The 26175-nt window shown below is 38.7% G+C and overlaps 1 protein-coding gene across 6 annotated transcripts in view; it reads right to left on the bottom strand.

Moving 5' to 3' along the window:
• The window catches only part of ZBTB37 (zinc finger and BTB domain containing 37), a 30328-nt gene that overhangs the window by 2855 nt on the left and 1298 nt on the right, over nt 1-26175 (bottom strand). For 2 of the 6 annotated variants that reach the window (XM_046680906.1, XM_046680912.1), the window contains 4 exons: nt 24605-25564; nt 22804-22903; nt 15356-16532; nt 93-6672 (listed from right to left, as the gene is read on the bottom strand). In XM_046680906.1, coding sequence (XP_046536862.1) covers nt 16044-16532; nt 22804-22903; nt 24605-25527 — 1512 coding nt within the window. In that variant the 5' untranslated portion in view covers nt 25528-25564 and the 3' untranslated portion in view covers nt 93-6672; nt 15356-16043. Of the gene's footprint in view, nt 1-92; nt 6673-14724; nt 16533-22803; nt 22904-24604; nt 25565-26175 lie in introns of those variants that run through there. The other 4 variants (XM_046680908.1, XM_046680907.1, XM_046680911.1 and 1 more) reach the window with 4 other exon arrangements.

Raw genomic sequence — 26175 nt, 5'->3', positions numbered from 1 at the left:
ATTGGGCATTTGGTAAAATGATGCTTTCAATTGTTCTCTACCAGTGAACATATCTGGGTCAAGAAAGTGAAGAAGGAGCTAGGTCACTGCTCCATCTTGAAAGATGGTAGGCATCCTGAAAGGGCAAGGGGAGCTTGAAATCTTGGTATTCTCATCATAGCAAAACAATCCAAAAATTTAAAACAACGTAACCTCTATAGAGAAAAGACAGAGATTCAAATCTGAGTATTAAACCATTTAATTCTCAAACCACTCACATGCATAATGTTCTTTTACACAGTGTTAAAATAAAGAGGAAAATGTTTTTTTATACAAACAGAATTTCAAGTATACATTAATAGACTTTTCAGATTACCAACCAAGTTGCTAAGATTTCATTCACATTGTTCTTAAAGCTGTTCAATGAGAAAGCTTTTGCTAAACTGCTTTAAATATGTTTATATAAACCCCTATCTTCACTCTTTCTCTGTATCTCCCTCCCCCAGCCCGCCTCTGCCCACCCTCCTGCCCTACCCCTCCCCCGACACGACAGGGCTCTGGGGCTCTAGGAGACATGCAACCCCACCAAGGACTATTGGCTTTGTCATCAGGGAAGGACAGAACCTACAGGAGGAGAGACTGAGGACACCTGTCAAACGGAGGGAGAGAACAAATCTGATACTTAGAAATGACACAAATCAGGATACCTTATAGCCTTTGTGTTTTCACTTGACTTCTTAATAAAAAAAAAATCTCTGCCTCCCACAAAACCACCCAGAAGTTTCTGACAATTTGGTAGCTGAGAAAATAACTAAATGTTGGGTATTTTCTCCAGTGAAACTTCTAAAATTAGGGTAGGCATTTTTAACTTTTTCATTTTGGTTGTTTCTTTTTCCCTTTGGCAGGGGGTGGGGCAGCTTAAAAGCGGATGTTATTATTTGTGTGTTTACTTTAAGGAATTTGGTTAATTTCATAGGGCCTGGCAAGAGTTCTCCCTCCTCAAATCTCCTCCTGAAGCAATCTGGCTTCAGGGCCAGGAACAGCCACTCTCCTTAGGAATTAAAGTGCATTTTTTCAGGATAAGGGGGTGGGGGGAAGTGTGGTTTACACTTACATGATAATGATTAAAAGAGGGTGGGGTGAGAGAAAATGCTATTCCTATATATAGGTATTTATAATTAAGGTCATAATAAAAACAGATATTCTCTAAGGAAATAAGATGCACAAACCCAGTCCAGCATCCTCAGAGGTGCCAGGGCGCTAGCCTGGTTCACTGACTTCTGAGGCATCTTTACTAATGGAGCAATTGCTTCAGACGAAAGACACAAACCTCAAATGTTAGTTTTTTCAAAGGGAAAAAACAGACCGGTAGTTACAGTTAAAAACTCTATCTCATTCCCTTTCAGGGATAACAACATTTTAGAAATTGATTGTCTGTTTTAACATGAATCCTTGATTAACAAGTTGTGAAAAAATGTTAGCTAAGTTTGTTGCTTACAAATATTATGGTAGCCTTTAAAAACTCAGGAAGAGGGGGCATAGTTGATCGCTGCTCTCGATCAGTATCAGCTGAGGGGAAGTGAAATTTCCTATAATCTCTTTATTCGATAGCTACCACCAGAATCTTATTTTCTGACTGTTTTCCTTTAAATGCTTTACTATTTCTTGGGGGACAAACCCAAGAGTTTTCCAAAGAGAAGTAAATGCTACATTATTAGCTGTATGGAGAAGTGATGGGCTCAAGATGGAAAGGGGGAATTGTCCTGGATTCTGGCCTCTGAGTCCAGTGTGATCTACTTTTCACAGTGACCAGTGGGAAGGCACAGTGCCAGGGACAAGTGGATGGGAGACAGCTGTCACCCACCTTATAAGCACCATAGAGAACAGGTGGACAGATTTCCTTCAGATTGTGTCCATCTGAAGGAAACCGAATTTCGGCTACATTGACTTTTCCATCTTTGAACCCTCAGCCTTCTCTTCTCTCAGAGGCAGAGCATGAGTGGGGCCCACCTGGAAATTCTGAGGAGCTAGGAAATCTAAGTGCTCTTCCAATGTACTTCTCCCTTTACTCACTTACACTGACATGCCAAAAATGGAAAGTTCTGATTTTAAGATTTCTTAATGGAGAAGCCATTGGTTCCTGACTGAACTGGCAGATCTATTTAAGTTCTGCCCTTAGATCACAAAATAATGCCATGGGCTAAGACTGTGAACACAGACCATAGCAGATGAAAAGTTAATAGATCAAGACAAAACACATGTCTTCTGCCGATAGTCTGGGAATGATTTTCTTTTGTTAAGAGTACGGGGATGGGGCAGGGTGGTGAAACGGTAGTCAGACAAGCATTTGTTTAGCGCTTTCAGAAAGGATTTCTTAGAGATTTAGGAGGAATCACCAGCCAATCTAGTAGGGCAGAAGAACTTGACAGAAAGTCACAGTCCTGATGGAGAAATCCTGAAAGGGAATTTGTTTCATTCCTTGCTTAAAGCACGAGTTTACATGCTTATTTTTTACCATTACTTTCCCATCCTCCTCTTCTACTCTCCCCCCTAAAATCTTAAAATCCAGTGCGGTACAATTTGCATAAAGTTCAACAAAGTTCACAGTACTCTACAATGTTCTTCAGTATGAAAAGTCTAGGGCTACTCTCTGGATGCATACAAGTCCCACAGGCTACTGCTTTTCTATTTCACTCCATATCAGGAAGCCTTTGCAAATTTTCTAAGGCATAGGAGACATTTTTTCTAACTGGCATTGCTGTATTTACATGCTAAGCAAACATCCAGGCCTTAATATTATTCTAATGAAATTTCATAGCCTGATGCTAATTTAGACCTCTGCACTAACCAATCTTTCCTTCCACCCATTTTTTCTTCTTGAACACACCACCTATTTGAAATTTAAATTACCCATTATTTGTAGGCAATATATGAATGAAAATTTCTATGGTGCCCAGAATTCTCTCAGAAGAGAGATTACTACATTTGAACTTGCTCTTAAACACGATTTCTTTCATGAATTAAAAATCACTTGGTAGCTAGTTAGTTTGAACAGTGGCTCTCACTCTTTGAGGGTACTCAAATTAGTTTTCCCCTCCCTACTACCATGTGTGAGGTTCCACGGGTGGGAAGCATGAAAGATATGGAACCTCATTTGGGAATTATTGGGTTAGGTCTTTGACATCCTGGAACAAAGATGCTAAAATGACGCATTTCACATTTCACATAAAATTCAGAACTATTTAAAGCCTTAGCTAGTGCATTTCATTCACAAGAAACAAGGAAAAGTGAAAGTCACTTTACACTGAAATCCCACTTAGAAGACAGGCTAATAGACAAATAACCCAATGTGTCACCATCACCCCAGGAAGGATCTGTCTTTTTCTCCATTACCTTTAACAGTGCTACCTGTTTATCTTACGAATAGGCGGCTTGGGCTTGGCTCTTTTAATAAGTTCAAATGCTCTATTGTAGCTGGAAGAGTTGAGAAATCTCCTCAAATCACATATGCAAAGGAAAGAGGATTCTAGAGACCAGACTTTCAAAATCTGTTTTGCTTACTTACGCAAACTTTCTATTTGGTATAGAGAAGAAAATGGATGGATGGCAACATCTCTCTCCAGAATTACTCTGAGGACAAATGGATGATCCATTTTACCACCTGAGCCCTGGCCAGCTGTAAGCTTTAAACTCAGAGCCATGCCTGGCATACTATATCTTATGACAAGAAGAACCAGACTGAGGTTATTCTGCCAAAGACCACTCAGGATTATCTAGACAGTGATTCTCAACCTTGGCTGTCCATTAGAATCATCTGGGGAGCTTTGAAAGCCCAGGTGGCGCAGCAGACCAATTAAAGGTGAACGTCTGGAGGAGGCCCCAAGCATCAGTAATTTTTGAAATGCCCCAGGTGATTCTAACGTGCAGCCAAAATGGAGAACTACAGGCCCAGGTCAATGGGCTCTGAAGAGAAAGCATTAATGCCAATGTTCACCTAAGCAGAGGGAAGAAAGACTCCACGCTTGCTCCCAGATTCATAGATTTAACATGCCTCAAAGAAATCACCTAGGCATTCCTCACTTTCTTTGCTTATTTTTAAAGAAATCACTTTGGCAGTAATAGGCTGCACTGCCAACAGTAACTTACTGATTTAGGTAAGACTGCTCCTTAAGTGTGTGTTACAGCAAAACAGCTGGGGACAGGTCTAGAACAAGACTCTGGGCACAAACAAAAGATGAGCCAGAGGGAAGAATACTCCTAAGCAGGAGTTAATTCCTGAGTCTAGGATACTAGCATGGCTTGTAGGCTGACAATTATTCTACAGTTAGGAAAAAAATAGCTGTGGTGAATAGATTCACATGACTTGACTTCCTCATCTCCCTACAGGGTTCATACTGTACTCGGGCAGAGGTTACCACCATCAGTTGTCACCTACGAGTAATGCTTGTCTCATTATTTGGAATTTCACACTGTCTGTATGATAAATGCCCTACCCAATCACCAGAAAAGTAAATACTTGTCAGCTAGTACCTAAAACACAGATGCCAAACCTCTAAAAATCTGAAAATGGATGGCTCTCTTATTTTCACTCCTAACCAGAGAATCCCTGTTGACATTACAACCAGCCAGTGCATTAGGAGAAACAGGTGCAAAGCATTCTGCGCTATTTATTAAAGGGCCACTAGTCCTTCTTCAGCTGTAACAAATGTTCAAAAGGTAGGTAACCTGATTGGCTCAGTGTAGTAGTGTCCCAAAGAGCAAGTTAGGTGAGCGCTACAACTGGATTTAAAAATTAGGTGGTCTGTTTGCTGGCATTTTACTACTGAATGGAATTTCCTGACCCTTACATTAAAGCAAGGCCATCTTGACTATTTTACCAGTATCGGCATTAAAAACAGGAATCTCTCTCTTTGGAGTGACTACCAGCAAAACAAGTCATCCAAAAATCCATGTCATGCATACCTCCATGTTAAGGTATTGGCAGAAGGCTCATTATCAGGAAAATATGGTTAATATTCCAGTCCCCCAAAAGTGGACTGCAAATGGCAATTGAAAAAAAACCCTCAGGATTCAAATAAATGTTTCACATCATTAAAAGGAATTGGGTGCATCTTTAAAAACAACAGAAAGACTCCATTTCCACTGGCTACTCTTGCCAAACAGAAGCCAGTGGATAAAAGCACTAAACCCAAGTGTTCAGATGTTGTTTGATTTGGGCAACAAAACCAAACATTAACATCTGAACATGACAAGGAGAACTGAGATACTGCAGCCTCTGTATTTTGCGCCTGGTTTTCCTTTGCTTGCTACAGAAAGCTACACTCTTTCTTCAGCCAAGGGCTCAGAGGTAGAGGAGCTGAAGCGAGTACAAAAAAGAATGGGGTGGACAGTGGCTGGGGAATCCAGCCTCCTGCCCAAAAGGCTACAGGGCAATCTTGGAATATGCTCAGTCTTTAATGGGAGGTAGAATATTCTATATTGACTTATCTGCCTTCATCAGACACCTTTTTCTCACATACACACATAAAGCCACATACACAGAGCTGGCAACTCATATTGCAACTTGCAGCAAGAGCACGCCTATCCCAACAGCTCCTTGCAATCTAAATTTTATCTATACCCCAGCTCATCTCAGGTAGATGCAAGCCAAATCTGTTATTCTGAGGTTCCTCCTTTCACCAGGCTTTTAAACATATATTCCTACATCTTTGTCTCTAAAGAACAGCTGCACTAAGTGGGTGCAATGTATTATAACATCTTTATAAATAGAAAGTGCAAGAAATTATTTTCTTAGCTGAAATATAAACAAAGCAACAAAAAGCTCTCATAGCCTACCATGCCAAGAATTTGATTTTTAGAATCAATGATATAGCTGACAAAATGCTTCTAGTGCTACCAAGGTCATAGTGGATGAGTAAATATATTTATAAACATACATTTATGAAAAAGATATTAAGAAAATAGCTAAACTTCCCACAAAAGTTATTTGCATGAACTATCTTTAGTATACCACTCTGTGTTCAATGCACATGCATATACAATTAAATTATATTAGTGTTATTTTTATTGGGCCAGTTTTCCAAAAAGAAAGCAGGCTCACTTTTTAAAACTTCAAGTTAAATGATTTAAAATATTTTTTGTAAAAACATTAGAAATACCATATAAATTCTCACTATCTCTGCTACCTGACTGACAGCCATTCTAGAGGTGGACTTCAGTCACATTTTTAGTGACCCCTGTTTGAGCATCTTGGCTTCCAGAGGAAACACATTTTAAGCTTTGTTCCCTGTGTGGTAATTCTGTTTTTGCAGTGGTTCTTAAAGAACCACTATAGTTAGGATTCTATTACTTTATAGGAAACTCAGTAGGTCATCTTCAAATATGTCATAAACATCTGCTTTAAGATGTGGCTTAAATCAGAAACCTAAACTTTAAGGAATTTCTACTCACTCAGGTTGTTGTGATTGGCCTGAAATAGTTTAGACTTGTGATGCTGAAAAGAACATTTTGTCAATCGACAGGTTCTCTTTCTCCTGACTTCTTCTCTTTTCCAATTCAAGACCACAGTACTGCGGCCTGCCCCATGGCCGAGTGGTTAAATTTCTGCTCACTCCACTTCGGCAGCCCGGGGTTCACGGGCTCAGATCCCAGGTGTGGACCTACTCCATTCATCAGCCATGATGTGGAGGTATCCTACATACAAAGTAGAGGAAGAGTGCACAGATATTAGCTCAGGGCTAATCTCCTTCAAGCAAAAAAAAGAGGAGGATCGGCAATGGATGTTAGCTCAGGGTGAATCTTCCTCTCTCTCTCTCTCTCTCTCTCTCTCTCTCTGTCACTCACACACACACAAAGGACCACAGTACTTAACTTTCATGCAACCACCAAATGATTTCAAATTTCAGAGTCACAGAATCTAGAGGAGGGCCCAAAGGGCTATAAAATACATGACAAGTGACATTTCTGTAGATCAGTATAAGATTTCTCATTCCCTCGGAATACATTTTCAAAGGCTTTGTCACAAAGAGCAGACTTTGAGTTACATCAGAATGGAAATGTAGATCAAAAAGAAAATGTTAAGGCTCATTTATTTTTATTCATTAAAATTTGCCCCAATCTTTACTTGATAAAATCTAATTAATCTTGATGCCTCAATGCCTTGGACAGTCCATTTCTGGTTATCCAACTACAACGTCAAAGTCTGCTTTTCCCCTTCCTGGCATTTTGCAGAGCCCTAAATTAAGTCTTCAGCCCTGAGTACCTCTTTTTATTTCCTATATTTGTCAAGTCTTGAGGCCTGACCTAGGAACAGATCTGTTTACAGTATAACTGGAGATGACCAGCAAGAAGGCCTCATAGCTAATTCTCCAGGAATCCACTGCACATGGAACGGACAGATAATCCCAAACTTTTCTTCTCTTAGAAAGATTTTTGATTTGGGGATGATTAGTTTTAGAGAAAATTTTACTTAAAGCCCATATTTCTTCTGAAGGCAGTAATAGTTTAATTACTATAAGCCAGCAGGAGTTTAAAGCATCCTAAATTTGACAAATCTAACTAAAAATCATTACAACTTCAATGATCTGTTATCTTAAATAACAGAGGCTGGTAGCAACTGCTAATTTTAAAGGATTAACAACATATAAAAGTAGGCAATGCTTTTTCCCATGAGAAAGATAATAAAAATAGGATGAACCTATTTGTCTTCTAGCACAAAACTGTGCCAGAGGTATTGTGGTGGCAGTAAAAATGGGACTAGGATATGCAGGCAAAACTTTCAATTATCTCAAAAATATGATCCATCTAGCCACTCAACAGAAACCCCTGTTGAAAGAGATTTAGTAGCCATACAAATTTTTCAAACCACAGGAGTTTTCACCTATTTGTAAAGTTAAAATACAGCTGACATCTCTAATCAAGTTCTGCAACAGGAAGCTTTTTACTCCCTCAGGAGTATTTCTGGCTCAGCGTGTACAGTCACCGTGGCTCAAAATGCTCACATTTTTGGAAATGCTCACAACTTGGAACTTGGAACAAAAGAAGAAATGAAAATTTTTCTATAAGAGAAATGAAACTTGGAGGGTGGGTAGCTCATGAAATCTGTTTCAGGTATTGGTCTCATTCTCCTGCTGGTTCCTTTACTCATCTATGGGAGATATAACAAATGGTTTCTATGGCACAATCAACTGACCTAAACGAACGAACACATAAGAATCAAGACAAATCAAAAAACCTAATGCTACCTACAACAGATTAAAGATGGCCCCAAATCCTTGACACACCTTCCATCAGGTGATACGGTGTTTCCTCTCCTCTTGCATCTGGGCTGACCAGTGATTTCTCTGACCAATAGTGTATGGCAGTGACTCTATCATAGGTCTGGGCCTGGCCTTTAATAGGACTGGCACCTTCTGCCTAGTCTCTTGGAGGCCTGAGCTGCCATTTAATGCCTGACTACCCTGATGGAGAGACCACATAAGAGTCCCTGAGACTCCAGAGAGGGAGAAGAAGCCTGCTGAGCCCTGTCTTCTAGTCCTCCCTGCCAAGGTGTCAGGAATGTGGGTAAGGTCGTCTTGGGCACTCCAGACTAGTCCACCCATCTGCTGAATACTACCAGATGACCTGAGTCATCACCACAGGGAGCAAGAGAAGTGCCTAGAGGAGCCCTTTCTGAATTTCTGACTCACATCATGAGATATATAAAATAGTTTTTAAGTCACTAAGGTTTAGCGTAGTTTGTTATACAGCAAGAGATAACTGGAATGCTCTTTCAACTTTTGCCTTGGTAGTAACTCATTCACTCACTCACAATTAGCCCTACCAAATGGGTGACTCCTCTGAATCACTGGACAATATCCCCAGAAAATACTATTTACCATTCAACATCTGCTCAGAGCACAACAGCATTACCTTTGGAAGAAATCTTCCAATCTCTTATTCTTGAATTAAAAGTTCACTAAAAGCAGTCTTGTTACTGGCTATCGTATATTCCAGTACACCCCAACTCTTTGTAAGTAAATAGAGTCACTATGATGCAGTGGAGACAGTCCGGGCTTTGGAATCAGATTGGTAAATACTGGCTCTGCAATTTATCCATTGTGTAACCTTAGGCTCATCAGTTTCCTCACCTATAAAATGTGTCTAATTACACCTACTAAAGGCAACATAGTCAATTAAGAGGGTCAACTCTAGTGTTAGCCTGCCTGGGTCAGCCTGTGTCTCAATTGCTTCCTCTCTAAAGTGAAGGTAATAACAGGATATAGAGTAAGGGGATTGTCATAAGGATTAGATGAGTTAATCAATGTGAAGCACATAGAACTGGGCCTGACACACAGTAAGCATTCAAAAAAAGTCGGCTATTTTTAATTCTTCTGTTACTACCTCATAGGATATTGTGAAGATTAACTGATTGAGTCACTAAAGCACTTAATGCTGTCCCCCTTTTCGATCTTTTATCTTTAGAGAAAGTGCAGGCTTTTAAAAAGCATACATCCAGACTCCAATCAAGCGGATTTAGGACTCTCAAGTATAGGAAGCCACACCTAAACTAGGTTTAAAATCAATTTCATTATAGAAATTCCAAGCACATTGTCTAGTACCAAGAAGTACTTAATATTTACTGAGTGGAACAGATTCTCCTGTATACTACCTATCACTTAAGATAAGTAATTTCATCGACTAGGAAACATTTCCCATGAGCTACTTCGACTTTTGGCATTATGGATTAACTCCGATTCTGAGTTTCACAGTATATTAAACTGTGCTGTTGGCCATGTGAAATACTGCACGTACATCTCTCTTAACTGGTTGGTGAATTCTACCCTCCTCAACAGGACTTACGGAGTAGATGTGAAAGAAGTAAGCATTAGAAAAGGTTTTTTTTCCATTAACTGCTTTGCCTTTATAACTTAACTTTGTTGTTTAAAGCTTCCACTATTTGAACTAGTGGGCCTTTCTTAACTGTGTTAAGATGGGAGGTATTTGTTATACAGATAATGGGGAAGATGTGAGATAAATTCATTATATATGTACCCTCTGTGAAGATAATGTATATTTCAAGTAACATTTGCTTTCTAAGTCACTGCTGTTCCTCACAGCTGAGGGAAAGACCGTCTGCCTACACAACAGAAACAAAACTGGCCAGCCCGTACAGAAGTCTTCCAGGTTTTAACAGCACTGCTGCTATCAATAATTATATCCTTTGGAATGTAACTAAGTAAGGTGTTCAAAGTACTCATCGTATCCAACTTTGGCTTGTCCTGAACAAGAAAACCTACTTATTGCAAGGTAAAAACCCTGGCCCTGGGAAAAGCACCACATAAGACGACGACGACTGAAAACTGAGAAAAAGACTAGAAATCAAAGAAGGCAAAATATAAGACTGATAATTATCAAAGGAGTCATAATGCTTGGCAAATTCCATTGTTTTTAAGGAATTCATATTTAAATAACATCTATTACCAAGACCTCAAATAGAATTGGATGCAGATGATTCTTTGGGCTACCTAAATCCAATTTCTTTCACAAGTCCTATATCTCAGATTAATCAGAATCCCCAGTTATCAGAAGAGCCCACTATTACTCTAAGTCTAAGACAAGGCAGATTTAACCCAGGTGAATATTCTGGAATTTTATTATTATCTAATGCTCTGAGGGTATATTATATAAAACTTACTAATATCCAACTTGGAAAAAGACAACTTTAAGAATAAAATGCCTAGTGAAGAGGTGCCCTATAGGAGGCTAGGTCACTCATCCAAACTCTGCAGGTGTTGGTAGACTCCCAACAACGAATCAAACTCACTGTATTGCATCAGCATGGCCTAGAACCCTTGTCCAGATAAATACATTTAACTCAGAAGTCCATGTATTGTTTCCATGGGGAGAAATTAAATTCTCTTCTTGCAAGGAATTCTGTTTATCATCCTAATATTTTTCATTTTTTCCACATTTGGCATAAATAAGCTACTTGACCGATAAGAATAAACCTTCACAGCAAACTTATAATGGCCCAATATATATTTAGAGAATTACAGATAGTAACAGAAATTGGAAGATAGGTCTAAGAAGAATTTGAAACCCTAAGATGTTTCATAATGTTTTAAAATATTCATTAAAAAAAGGGAAGATTTGGCTTTTTACTACTCCACATGGAACAGAATGAGTTTACTTGAGGAAATTAAAATGAAAATTTATAGTACAGGGAAAGAGTAGAGGTTTCTAATCTAGAAAAACAGTACTTTGGATAAGAATCGAACCACTTATTCATAACAGAAATTAATTTTTAATACTAGTGGGAATAAATTCCTTCTTGCCATCATTATGCAGACCAGTTCAAGTTAACTGAGAAGAACAGCAAAACTTACTTATGAAAACATTTTTTTACAGTGTTTTATGTAAACATGGTACTCATTTAAGCCTACATTATTATTCATGGGAATTATTTTTAAAAATTACTGTTATATCTGTAACTACTGTTCTAAACTTTAATCTACTTGCATCTTCAAGGTAAGGACAAATCATAAAGCCTACTCTAAATGCTTTTAAAGCAACAGGGATCAGTAAGAAAGAGCACAAAGAGGGTTATGAGCAAAGGATCTAGAAAAAGATGGCAAACTCAAGAAACTGATGCATAGAGAGTAGGAATTTAAAACCTCAACTCAACTATTATAAAGGCAAAATGGCAGTAGTGACAAATTTGGGGGCTAATTCTTTCCAATCTAATTCTGGAGTTGGCAAACTTTTCTGTCAAGTGCCAGATAATAAATATTTTCAGGCTTTGTAGGCCATGTGGTATCTGTCACAAGTACTCAATTTGCCATTACAGTAGAAAGTAGCCATAAACAACACCTAAATGAATAGGTGTGGCCCTATTCCACTGTCACTTTCTTTACACAAACAGGTGGCCTCAGGATTTGGCCCGGGGGCTGTAGTCTGATGAACCTTGATCTAATTCATAAGTCTTAGGGATATATTTTGCTAAGGGGCATCCTCTCAAACTTAGGGATTTACCTGACTTAATTACTTGTCCCTTTTCTAAATCTCAGCAACCAAAATGGTTCAATATTTTGCACTCTTTCCCATATGGTATAAGTGAAGAGCCCCATTTTCAAAGACTGAGTTCAAGAAAGACTTATCTGTTATTCCTTGAACTAATAAGTACACAGATAAGGAGAAGGGCATTTGAGGAAGAGAAAAAAATCACATCTGTTGTATCTGAGAAAACAGAAACTTCCAGGATTCCAACTCCTTCCTAATTAAATGCCTTTCCACTGTGATTAAGAAGAGTTTTGTCTTTGTTTAATTTCCTTTCCATTACCCATTGCTTTCATTTCTTTAAACTAAATCTTCTAGTCAAACAAAATGTAGTTTTTTTACCAGTTAAAAGAAACAAAGTTGGTGTCAAGTAACACCTAACACTTCTTAAAAGTTATTTCTTGCCTAAAGACTATTCAGCTATTAAGGACGAAGTTGACTGCTTCACTCTTCCACCAGACCACGTCCAACCAAGGCCAGATTTCAGCTATGAAGTTAGGAGGAAAGTGGTTTATTTCTATCGTCATACCATCTTTGGGAATCCCTGTTTCAATGATGCAGAAGGATCTGGAAACATTAAAAAATACTAAAAAACAAAATAAAAAAACTTTCCTTAATTGCTATCTCCCTTCTTTTCCACTCTTTATCCTTTAGGAACTAATTTATTTTTATGTATTCAAAGTTAGATTCAACCTTCTGGTATAATGAAATGGGGTGGGGGTATTTTGCAACTTACATAAAATAAAACAACTCAGTTCAGAGGTAAATATGGTTCTGAGTAAAGAGAGAACAAGTCATTAGAAAGAGCCTTTCTGCCTAAGTACAGTGTTTCTGTTCATGCCAATGCTATATTTTATACTGGTATCAGAGTTCAGAGAGAATAAAAGGTACCTCTTAGAATGAAAGTAGATTATATATTGCCATCTCTCTTCTTTTGCTGAGAATATTAGGTAGCTCCTTTGCTATTAAGTGCCACTCAATGCATGAAAACAGTCCCAGTGTTTGCTATTTCATGGCATTAAAGTACTTAATGATGATTTAGCTCTCATTGCTAACGCAGTTCCCTTCACAAGGTGACATGTGCAAGTTAAGATTTGGTAATGACTTTTCAGCATTAGCTAAAGTCCATTTAGTATATCCTTAAGAGAGGTATCCTCTGTGCACACACCAACATATCTATTCATTAGTGTAGATAGAACACTACTAACTCCTATGACCTACAGTGACGTCAGCTAAGAACTAGGACAATGTCACAGTGAACCTGGATAAGAAACTTGGATAGTTACTTAGAATAATAACACCTCATATAACTAAAATGGGGAAATTGCTTTCAGAAACTTTAATTTGTTGAAGAGCTAGCCTGGCTTGAATCTTCATGAATTTCATGGCTCTGGGCCAGACCAATTAAGAGGAAAAAACCAGCAAAGAGGATTGTGCTGATGTGGTCCTAGACGACGGGGGAGCACTCTATTCACAGTATCAATGCAGCAAAAACCTATTAGAAGTGAATGAAAACGGAGGGGGAACCCAACAAACACTCATGGCATTTCCACATCTATGAGACAGTCCCTACGTCATTTAAAATGTTTGTTGCTAACCGTGGATGGAGTACTGACAAATGCTGCAAAGTTTCTCTTTACAGAAATTACTGCACTTCACCTTCACAATTTGGTAATAGTTTTAAAAAGCTCTATTTTCTCACATAAAAATCTAAGAAACTAACACAGCAATAAAGAACTTTCCAGTATACTACTTCCCAAAAGTAGGATGGACTTAAAATTTTTTGGTAGGCTTAAAAGCTCCATCTAAAGCAGCATATTCTGTACTTCTCACCTCCCTGCCTATTTACTAATGGCAAAATCTGTCCACTGAAAGGCTTGATTACCAAATGTTTCCCTAAAGATTTTAGTCTAATTTCAACTCCACTTTTTCTATGCCACAGAACACAGCTGATCCCAACATGGCCTAGGCGACAGTTTTTATCCTGTTTTGTCGTTGCCCAACTAAAGAGGAGAATGTCCCAGTCTGTTTTGTAAAGACAAAATACAGCTTCAACACTACATTTAAGGGTAGGTTCTTATCAAATGTAGCATCATTACATTCCTATTAAAATATGCATTTTAATGTTTTTCCACGAGAGAAAATAACCATTCTCCAGTGATATGGTGCAGCTGTATGTATATGTACAATTCTCAGATTGCTTAAGAGTGACCCTTTGCATTCGAAATTCCTATCATCAAAGAAATGCCATTCTTTTCTACCCAACCTTTCCACATACCAGAAACTACTATCAGGAAGGGAGCACACTGCTAACATTCTCACAAATGGCTCACCAGTGCTGGCGTGACCAGCCCCTCTCCCAAATCTCTTTTACAATCATCTACGCCTCTGCACCAAAAGAGTTTCTTAAACCACTACATATTTAAATACTCTTTAAAAAAATTAGAGATCAATTAAGAGAAGATAGAGATTTTTCTCTTTTCTATTTGCACTGTAACTTGTAAGCATCTACTTGCCTGCATCCTTTAATAATCCTCCTTCATTCTCTGCATGCAAAACAGGGCATCTAAGGCTCTACAAGTTTGGTAAGTTCTCTCTGACTCTCAGTGCTGGATTAAGAATCTCAGAAATACCCAGAATTACCAAAAAGGTCCCTTGAAGTTTTAAAAATCTTAGGAATGATTAAGTAACCAAACCTGATCAAAATTGATGCCTTGATCAATTTATTGCAACACGATTGTGCATGATGTTTTCTGGTAAATGCCCTGTAGTGTATTAAAAAGCAAAGCTCTTGGAGTCATCAGCAATTTGCTGATAGTTGGTTTATGAATTACTAGGTTTGCAGACGTGAGACATGGATTTAGTGAGGTTCTTCTATTGGACTGAAAATATAAACTATTACATGTGTAGAAGGAAATGGAATTTCAGTTGCAGTAAGAACCATAGTGTTGAATTTCTTCAACCACAATATTGCAGAAAAAAATGTGTTTAAAACTTCATATAAAAGCTATCAGATATGGAGAACTGTGGATTTAAAAATACAATCCAGGCTCATTTCGCTGGAAAGTGACGTTTTGGATGTATAATATTGCTGTTATGTGAAGCTAGGAGCCGAAGAGACTGGATGAAACTTTGGTAGTCAGCCTAACACATGAATTCTTCTGGACTAGAGCCATTTCCTAACACCCAAAGACAGAGGAGTACTATGGTTTACAAACACCAATCAGGAAGTTGCAGTACTGCTCTGTGCTTTTGGACATTTGCAAAACAAAAACACTTCCTTCCCTGCTCCCCTCTTGCTCAACACAACACTCAAGCCCCTAAATGTAGCAGTACCTACTGCAAACACTTTGCTGCTCACTTCACTTCCAGTTGCCTAAAGTGCTTCAGGTGATGCTGCCCACTAGAATACTGCTCCAAGGTCGCTGCTTACACGAAACAATCAGGCAAGTATCAGATGCCGAGTCAAGACCAAGATAAGGTCTAACCTTCCAAAACAGTAAGAGCTACCAGGATCTTTTGTTTTCTTGAAATGTGAAACTTCATGTTCTGGCAGGGAAGGAAGAGAAGAAATTCCTCCTCTTCATCACCATCATGATTACTTCCTTCTCTCTTGTGTCTGGCTGGTTCAGATGACCAAGGCTCCTGCTGCGGTTTTAGATCTGGGCAATTACAGCCACCAGGATGTATGGACCAAAGTACAGTGTTCAAACATGACTGGTAGATAAATGACCATTTATCACTGTTTTGTTAAAAAATTTTTCTCTTATAAAGTTAACAAACCAAGGCTGTTGATCCCTGAATTAGAAAGTTGATTTGCTTGATTATTTTCGAAAGTGTGAGGTGGGAAGGATCGGGGGAAGAGCGCTTTTGCGTATGTTGCTGATCCTCTAGTTTGGCAACATCTTGGGAGCATCTTCCGATCTAGTGATGTGGCATTTTGTGAATCTAAGTACCAGCCCACGGCCCTGATGCTGGCTGCTTACGGCCCAAAGGGGAAGAGGGTGTTCCCCCTCCCCCTCAATGTTTCAATCTGGCCCAGTGGTGGACACAGAGCCCTGGGCTGTTTCCCCAGGAGCAACTGTCTCTTCTTGTGAAGGTGACTCTTCCTCAGCCTGTCCTCGAGATGTGACAGTTGTTTCAGGAGAGATGCTATGAGGCCCCTCCAGGGGTATACAGCCAGGGTGATTTTTGCGAAAGTGCTGATTCAAGATGGCCTGGAAGGGGAAACTTTTGCCACAAACATGACAGTGAAAGGGCTTGTTGCCTGTGTGCTTGCGGATATGATACTCCAGCTGGTCTTTCCGGGTATATTTCTTGCCACACATGCGGCAGACGAATGGTGTGATCCCCATGTGCAGGCGCATGTGGCGGTCCAGGCTCCCCTTCTGGTTGAAAGATTTGGCGCAGTAGATGCAGGTGAGACGGGGGTTGTACCGGAACCACCGCTCAGATACTTCCTGCTCTCGGAGATACTCCACATAGCCACTTACTCCCATCATTGCTGACTCTTCTACCTGTGCAAGGTGAGGAAAATAAGCAAGAAAGAACATATACTATTAAGTACACATGCTAAAAGAAATCAAGGGCCAGCCCTGGTGGCCTAGTGGTCATATTTGGTGTGCTCCGCTTTGGCGGCCTGGGTTTGGTTCCCAAGTGTGGACCTACATCAGTTGTCTGTCAGTGGCCAAGCTGTGGCGGTGGCTCACATACAGAAAAAAAAAAGAGGGAGAGTGGCAGCAGATATTAGCTCAAAAAAGAAAAAAAATCAAATCTATTTTTAGGTTTGTTACTAAGTTATATGCTTATTTTTAGTAGAGATCCAAACAGGAAATTAGTTATGACCAAAAAGTAAAGATGTTAACATAATAATTAAAAAACAAAAATCCGAGGACACTCTTCCATTAGCCTAAAAGAGCAAGACAAACTGCATGCTTATTAACCCCCTGATGAACGTTCCATTTTACAGCGACAGGAGAACCTGAGCTCGTTCATACAATCCTCTTGGAATTTTCAATTATATTCCAGACAATCAGGTAGGTACTTAGGCAGTGCTAGTCCAACAGAACTGTCTATGATGATAGAAATGTTCGATAAGCTGCACCATCTAATACAGTAGCCACTAGCCACATGTGGCTATTAAGCATTTATAATATGGCTAGCGCAACTCAGGAAATGAATTTTTAATTTTAATTGCTTTCAATTAATTTAAATTTAAATAGCCACATTAGCTATGTGATATGGCTAATGGCTTCTATCTTACAGTACAGAATACATTACGGCAAGCACATTATAAATTATATTTATGGCATTATTAATACCAAAATTTAACCCAGCAGTAATTAGGTTTATAAAAATGTATACAATTTGTAGGACACAGTATTCCTTTTTACCCCAAAATATTTTAGTACCACACCAACATCTTCATTCTAAAGACTACCCAAAGTTTAACTGACCTCAGAACAATCTGGCAGAAAAACGGAGAAAGGAAATTAGACCTAGATATGAATTTACTAACTTAGTTATTCTTTCCTACAACCTTTTCACAAATTGATATTCAGTAAGTATTTACTAGCTGATTACCATCCACCAAATACGACAGATACCACAGCAAAAGAAGTACAAGACTTAGTTTTAGGGGCTGGCCCTGTGGCCGAGTGGTTAAGTTCCTGCGCTCTGCTTCAGTGGCCCAGGGTTTCGCTGGTTCAAATCCTGGGCATGGACATGGCACCACTCATCAAGCCATGCTGAGGCAGCGTCCCACATGCCACAACTAGAAGGACCCACAACTAAAAATACACAACTATGTATCAGGGGGCTTTGGGGAGAAAAAGGAAAAATAAAATCTTAAAAAAAAAAAGACTTGGTTTCTGATTTTGCCCTCTGAACAAAAACTTCTGCACAAAAAAACAGCAAAACACAGAAACAGGGGAAATACATATTCCTAGTAACTTTGTTAATTCACTTTTCAAACTGCTTATACTAAAGGTAAGTGTCCTTGACATACAGTGCACAGACACATTACCATCTAATTTTATACACCTATTATTTGTAGTGGTTGTGAATTGATTTAAACAGATTATTAAAAGAAAATAGAATAATCTGTGATTTATATATTATTTCTCCAATCTCTCTTAGTCTATAAAGTATCTCCCCTCAAGGTAAATTTCTTACATTGTAATAATAAATTTACTTAGGACAATGAAAAAAAGCAATTATTATAAAAGCAGCATTAGAACTATGCTGTTGTTAACTAGATAATTCTTTAAATTACTGCAAAATAAACATTTTTTTCCCCTCTGATTTACTTTCTTTCTTTATGAAGGTCAAATGATACATATTTTTTAACTTTCTATGAAAACTTTTAGACAGAATAGAATATTGAATCCCCATCACCCAACAATCATCAAACTAAGGACAATTTTGGTTTTTACCCTCAACTATTTCTCTCCTTTCTCATATTACTTTCAAAGAAACTTCCAGACATAATTTCACCCATAAACATTCTAGTATCTGTCTCTAAAACATGAGGATTCTTTTTTCTTATTATAATCAAAATACCACTATTACACCTAAAAAAAACAGTAATTCCTTAATATCAATTAAATAAGACCTTAATTTTGTTTTACCTAACCTCAACATTAACCATCTAGATAGTTAAAGTATTTAATATATGAAATAAACATGGGTTCCTCCTATCTGAAAGCTGGGAGGGAGTAGGAACAATATATTCCTTTGAATGAATAATTTTAAAATCTTGGATTTATAAATGCTTTTCATTCAAAAGTCTGTCGTATAATATCACTATTTAGAAATGACTGTTTTTAGCTTGCTGACTTCTGAAGCCAATATATGTATATATGTAGTATAAAACATATATATTATATATATAATGCTGTGAGCAAAAAACTTATGTATGTATACCAGCATTTTAAATATGTAGGAGGGAATTATACATGTCTAGCCGAGGCTAAAGTACCAAGGCAAAGAGGAGAAAACAGATAAGTTGACTCTGGATTAACTGGAGATTCATCTAATTAGCAATTTATCTTGTGCCCTCTTCTTGAATTTCTAAAAATGTGTTTTGTCTCCTTTCACATATGTTAGCTGACAATGCTCCTCAGCTCTTCCAACAGAAGCGAGGCAGTTCTCAGCAGGTTTGGGAAACAGTATGTGAAGTCAAGTGTTGAATAGGAAGACTGAAGTTTTAGATGAATACAGAATTGTTTTATATAACATTTCTTTCTCCTCCATATCCCTGGATAACCAAAACTGAACTCACATAAAGAATGAGGGATTACTGCACTAAAAGGTCCTGGGTGACCACAGACAAAGCACAGAAAAGCTTCTCTGAGGTTTAGTTTTCCCATCCATAAAAAGAAAAGGTTAGCATATACTTTGCCAGCTCTGTTGGAGAATAAAACATGGTAAGAGTACCTTGAAATATTTTCAGTGCATGTTGTTATACTGTATAGCAATTAAGAGTGCTGGAACTTGGGTTCAAATCTGTGTCCTACTTATTGTATGACCTTAAGCAAGTTATTTAACTACTCTATGTGTCAGTTTCTTCATCTGTAAAATGAATATAACAGCATCTAACCCATAGGTTGCTATGAGCATTGAATGAGTTAATATACTAAAGTGCTTACTGTAGCTCAATAAATGTTAGCTATTATTAAACATTACAAACTAACAATATTATTCATAATCTTGAGGGTACCAATTCCCTAAAAAAAATCTGCCTACCCTTAAGGAGAGTAATGTCATGCCAGCATTGTCCACAAGGAGCAAGGAATTGTATTTTAGTTATACGTGATGAATTATAATCACAAAACTCACACATTATGATCAATCTCACCTAAAAAATTACTGCAGTAAAGTTGTAATACAAGAGCAAAATAAATGAGCATAAAATGTAGATTAGGTTCCTGTCAAAGGCAACAATCTATCTTTGCTAGTTTTATTCCACTGAACCTTAAAAAGAAGCAAGAAGGAAAATGGCTGCCTTCTGGTTCTGTCACTAAGAGGCAGATCATTTCACTCCCCACACTTGGCAATTCCCTACTAGATTATAAACTCTAAGCACAGGGACATTCTACATTGCAGAATATCCCAGAACTTGATCGGTGCCTGGTATGCAGTAGGTGTTGAATAACTATTTTTTTAATGAATTATTCCACATAAATAAATTCCATATAAATGAATGATTTCCATATTTTCTAAAACAAATACCAGTCTAAATTCTTGATATGGCCTTCAAAGCCATCTACCATCTTAATCTCAATGACTAATCAGAGAGTCAAAGAATTGAAGGCACTTCAAAAATCATCTGATTTGGTTAATTTTATTTAAAAATCTCCCAAACTGGGGATTTCATGGACAACTAAACAATCCCCTATTTAGTAGGTGCCTCTCTACCGGGCACCTACTAAGTAACTTTAGTTACTCAGAATTATTGAGGGGTAAACAACTCCTATTTATTGCATACCTGATAAGACATGTCATATATAAAGATTAGAAAATGTGCACTCTGCTGTCAAGGAGATTTCAATCTAGAAGGAGACACAAAATTGATGCAAATGAAAAAAGAATAATTTATATGCATCAGCAGAGAATTAGGAGAAATTATATCACTATCTGTAAATGCTACAGTGGTTTAAGAAGGAGAGATGAGAGAGGACTGGGCTAGTTAGGGCAGATGGAAGTAGGAGTTGGCCTTGGGTGGACCCAGACACCTGGGAAGAACATGGCATCCCGAATTCAAGATGCAGAGACAGGAATGTTTGATGCAGTATTGGGACACAGAGAAAGTCTGCCTGTGTGGAACAGACAGTGAATGCTGATGAATGGTGGGAAAAGCTGGGTTAGAAAGATTACAAATTACTTGGAAAATCAGGCCAAATACCTTAACCTTCATACAGTGAAAAAGGAAAAAGCCACAGAATGTTTTTGGGTAAAGAAGTGACCTTAGTAGTCTGTTCCAGTTTAATCACCGTTATAATCAGGAAGCTCTGCAAGTTTATCAAAACTTGTTCTTCCTGTAATGTAAGTCCACGTCCTGTTTTGCGACTCTGTGGCAGGGAAAAACTAACTGGTGAGAAGACTCACCATAATAAACCTTCATGCACATTAAGGCATACATTAACTTATCTCAATATCACCTCCAGACAATATTAGTTATCTTCTATTTCTTTACAGCCTGCACCTTCTGCTTCAGTCAGGTAAACACCTTGTAGAATTCCAATTTTTATCCCTATCCCACTACATATAAGTTATTTCTTTCTACCTACTTCTTTAAAAACTGCATTTAAACTTTCCTGAAAACACTTCCCTTAAGTAGATATTGATTACAGTAATTACTTTTGTTTGTTTGTTTGTTTGTTTGTTTTTGGTGAGGAAGATTTGCCCTGAGCTAACATCTGTTGCCAATCTTCCTTTTTTTTTTTTTTTTTGCTTGAGGAAGATTAGCCCCGAGTTTACATCTGTGCCAATCTTCCTCCACTTTGTACGTGGGATGCCTTCACAGCATGACTGAGTGGAATAGGTCCACACCTGGGATCTGAACCCGTGAACCTGGGCAGCTGAAGCAGAGCATACCAAACTTTAACCACTCAGCCACAGGGCCAGCCCCTACAGTAATTGCCTTTTAGGCACTCCTACTCCCACAACACTCTTACTAAAATCTGTATGTGTATTGTGCATTAGTCTGTCTTATCTTTCCCTTATGTCGTAAGATCTGTCTCACTGCTGTATTTACTTGCATAATAGTCACCTTCACACAGTCACCACATCCTATTTGACAGATGAGGAGAAAAAGGCTCCTAATTATATTGAGTAAACTCACTTTTCCTCTAAGCTCCTAACATTTTCTCTAACACCTTATTAAAAATAAAAAATTCTCTTGTAACAGTTACAATTCATTTTCTGGTACTGAAAAACCAGCATGATAATATGCAAATAAACACAGTTTATAACAATGCCTTGCTGCTGTTACTACACTATGTACACAATAAAGATCCAATGGTTTAGATAAAAATTAAACAAAATACTATCAGTATAATGCAGAAGCTAAAAATAATTAGCTATGTAATCTTAATCCACCAGTGTTTCCTTTTACAGTGCAAAAGTGTTTACAATTTATTGTGTTCTACTTGGTGAGTTCACCATCTTTTTAAAAATCAATCTTCAATGATAGAGACCTGTGAGAAAAAACAAACAAAAATATCAACCAACTACTTATACTACTTGCTAAGGAGAGTTGCAAAGAAAATAGAAGACATTCCTATCCTTTCTAGGACATTTTAGTCTAACAAAAGATTCAGGAAGAAAATAAATGAAAAGACACAAGAATACAAAAAAACAAACACACAAAAATGCATATGCAATTTGTTTACAAATACATAATACTATAAAAATTAGTAATTATGTAGTAGTATACCCACATGTGTATAAAATCAGACTCTCTCGATCCCAGGTCCTAAATTACCTGCATGTAGTTTTCAGGGGTTATTTCTATTACTCTCAGGACTACAAACTGGTTTCAATCATGAGGAAAGAGTTCCAGAATCTTATCTTTTTCTACTTCCTACACTCTGTTGACACCAAAAGTGTATTTCCTGCATTCTCACAAGCAAGAATAAAGTAAAAAGTAATCAAATACAGTATTTATTTAACGGGGCCACTGTTGCCTCTCCTACAGCTTCATCTTTCCCTCCTTACTGTGCTCTGTTCACACACACTGGCAATTTCTCCAACCACCGCAGCAATCCTAAATCCACAACTACATACCTGGGAGCTGGGCAGCTTAGGCTCATCCATTCTCCCAGGAGACTCACTTCTGGCTCTGTGTCTCTCAGTCAAGGGAACAACACTGCCGGAGGGGCTAAATCTGTCGGAAGAGGAACAAGAAGGGGACTAATAGAAAAGAAACTTAAAAAATGGTGATGTCTACCCTCTTTATCCCATGGCTGAGGAAGGGGGAACAAACTGAACAACGCATTACTTAAGAAATACTTTCACGGCATCAATATAGGATCTGGTTTAAATAAGAAAGGTTTGCCCTAGTAAATTTAAGAAATACAAAATGACATTGCAGATAGACTATATGACCTGGTGAAGCTAAGACTAAATAAAACCTTCTATCCTCACCTAAGTACTGGGAGACCATAAAAGGATAAATTAAAACTGGATTTATAACTTTGTTTCTTCCATGTAACTATAAGGGTTTTCGTTGTTCCTAGCCCCATGATAACTTGTTACATATTTCAGACTATTGCTATAGATCATGGAAATGAAAAGTCTCTGCATTTAAGCTATTACTTCTGATACAGTTTCAACATAGGGGACAACAGTGCTAATGGGGAAATAAGTATTATGTTCAAGAATATTTCAACTATCAAGGACACAAGAAGGAAAAAAAAACAAGACTGCCTGAAGTAGATACAGTATATACTCTCTGAATTTCTGTGACACATATGTCTCTCAAGACCAGGTGTGAACCAGAGTAACAGCCTCTTTAGTTTTTGTTGCTCATGGGTCAATATATTTTCAAGAGAGGAAAAGAATATTACCAATCTAAGTTGGCAATATTTCTTTCAGTTTTCTTACATTAAAATTATTGTTATTTCCACCAAAAAGAAATGTTCTAACAACTGCAATGTATTAGAAAGAGAAAAGTGAGGCAAAGGGCATAGTAGCACTGGTGGAAAACCAACTCTCAGGCTTGTGGTAGCAGCAGTCATCAATGAAAGAAAACGGGGGAGCTATCATCAAATGATAACTGAAAAAAGGAATGAAAAACATCCAAAAAGCTTTTCCTTGGAATTACGGTGATTATACTAATTTGAAAAGAACAACAGGGGCTGGCCTGGGGGGCGCAGCGAATAAGTTCACACGTTCCGCTCCGATGGCCCAGGGCTCCCCAGTTCAGATCCCGGGTGTTGACATGGCACCACTTGGCACGCCATGCTGTGGTAGGCGTCCCACATAGAAAGTAGAGGAAGATGGGCACGGATGTTAGCTCAGGGCCAGCCTTCCTCAGCAAAAAGAGGAGGACTGGCGACAGATGTTACCGCAGGGCTAATCTTCCTCAAAAATTTAAAAATAAATAAATAAATAAATAGAAAGAACAATCACTGCTGGTACCATACTTCCTCTAATTTGGTAGGTGGGGGCAAAGAAAAGTAAACAGGGCTACAAAGGAAAGTGAGACTCCCCGAGGCCACCTACCTGTTTGATAACATACCAAGGAAGGGCAATGCTCCCAGGTTCCCAGCTGATGATCAGCTCCCTGCCTGGAATTCCGAGGAAGCCCTGGCAATTACTGATCCTAGTGTGGCTGCAGATCCTATTCTGATTCATGGAAGTGTCTAAATTTACCATAGTTCTCACAACACTGTGAATACTTCAGGACTAGGAGCTTCCTGCTTTAAAAAAATAAGAATGCAAGTCTTTTTGGCACACCTCCAGTTTCCCCAACATTAATTTATTTTGGCTAAGAACATCAAGTAAGGAAGATGCTCTCTGTACCACACAGAGGGCCCGCTTTAGTGATGTCTGCCATTAGACGGGCAAACAAAACAAAACTTACCTGTCAATTTCACTGCTCGTTGGCCGAGCCACTTTGGCTCCCGAAGATCCTAAAGTGTAATTTTCCTGTCCTACAGAACCATGGCCGGTGGTGTCAATCACCATGGCTGTGACTTCCTCTGCACTACTCCCATCTTCTCCAGAAGGCTGATTCTCAGGCCCAAGCCACTCCTCGAAACTTTCAGTTTTGATGTGTACTGCTCCAAGAACCCTCACTTCATCATCACTCCGGGCCCCTCGGTCTGCTACTCCTGTCTCCACGTACCACTGTCCTGCTCTGTTGATCCGAAGAATGGGCTCCCGGCTCTCTACATCAGAACTCTGTTCAATTACCTGTGGGCTGGTGGACTCCTCAGGAGGACTGAGCTCCCTGATATCCAGCACAGCACTAACCTGACCTCGCCAGTTTCCCTTTGGGGCATTATGTCGTGGGCTGAGGGAGCGGTTTAGATTTGGGGTGACCCTGTGAGACTCTGGAGGTCTCTCTGGATGCTTTGTCCTCGTTTGACTTAATTCTGCTTCAACCTCACCCACGTTAATTTTGAAATGAATGCCCTCCAGGATCTGTGTACATTTGTCTATAATATGCTGCATCTGCAGAAAACTGGCAGCTGTCAAGTAGCTGATAATATCTGCCAGTTGTAGGCATATCCGCCCTGTATAACAGAAAGAAAGGAGCTGTTCAAAAACAGTAGGGTTTTTGATGACTGAAATGGAGACAGTACTCATCTCATTCAAGGACATGTGATCTCGGAAATAGGGGGAGCTGGCAGCTAGTACCACTTTGTGAGCCCGAAAAGCTTGTCCTTGCACATTGACCACGATATCACAGAGACGGCCCTGCATGCGCAGCTGGTTTAGATGGCTCAGGACGGAGTTGCTGAAGTCAGGGATCTCCAGCTGTATGTTCCCTCCTTTCTCCATGGTCGTGCCTGAGGGCGTAGGCAGGCATTCAACCCTGCTGAAAGAGGAAACCACATTCCCATTAAAAGTTGTAATTTCACTCCCCTCGTGCTTTCCAATTCAAACATATTTAAAAATATTATTTGGTAGAATTTCAAAATCTCCAAGCAAAAAGAGATACCATCCTTATGTTTAGATGTGGAAAAGAAATACCAACAGGTTTTTCAGTTTAGGTTTCATGGCAAGACACCGTTAAAACTGAAAAGCGATTATTAGACCCCTAAAAATTCAAGCTATGCCCATACTTTCCTTACTAATGAGATATGCAACATCAAAACAGAAGTTCAACAGAACAGAGGAGGAAACAGCTATTGTCAGGTTTTTTTAAAGTGTTAATCATAAGGTATTTGTACACTGAATATAACATCCTGTGACAACTTCTCTTTGGAGGAAAGGAAGCAGCTTTTTGAATAACAGTAGTTATACACAGACGGATTGATTAGATGTCTCTCTTCTTAATATTTTACTACGTGCTGCATGAGTTATGTTTATTATTTCATAAAGTGACTAATATCCCACACGAATCTAAGTCATTATTTCTAAGCTTAAGAGTCAGAGCACCCCAAAAGGCTTTGGGTTCAGGAGTCTGAGGCAAACCCAAGGTTAGGA

Source organism: Equus quagga, chromosome 13, assembly GCF_021613505.1.
Source record: "Equus quagga isolate Etosha38 chromosome 13, UCLA_HA_Equagga_1.0, whole genome shotgun sequence".
NCBI lineage: Eukaryota > Metazoa > Chordata > Mammalia > Perissodactyla > Equidae > Equus > Equus quagga.
Note: the sequence above shows the minus strand (reverse complement) of the source record. Positions and strands in the feature narration are given on the sequence as shown.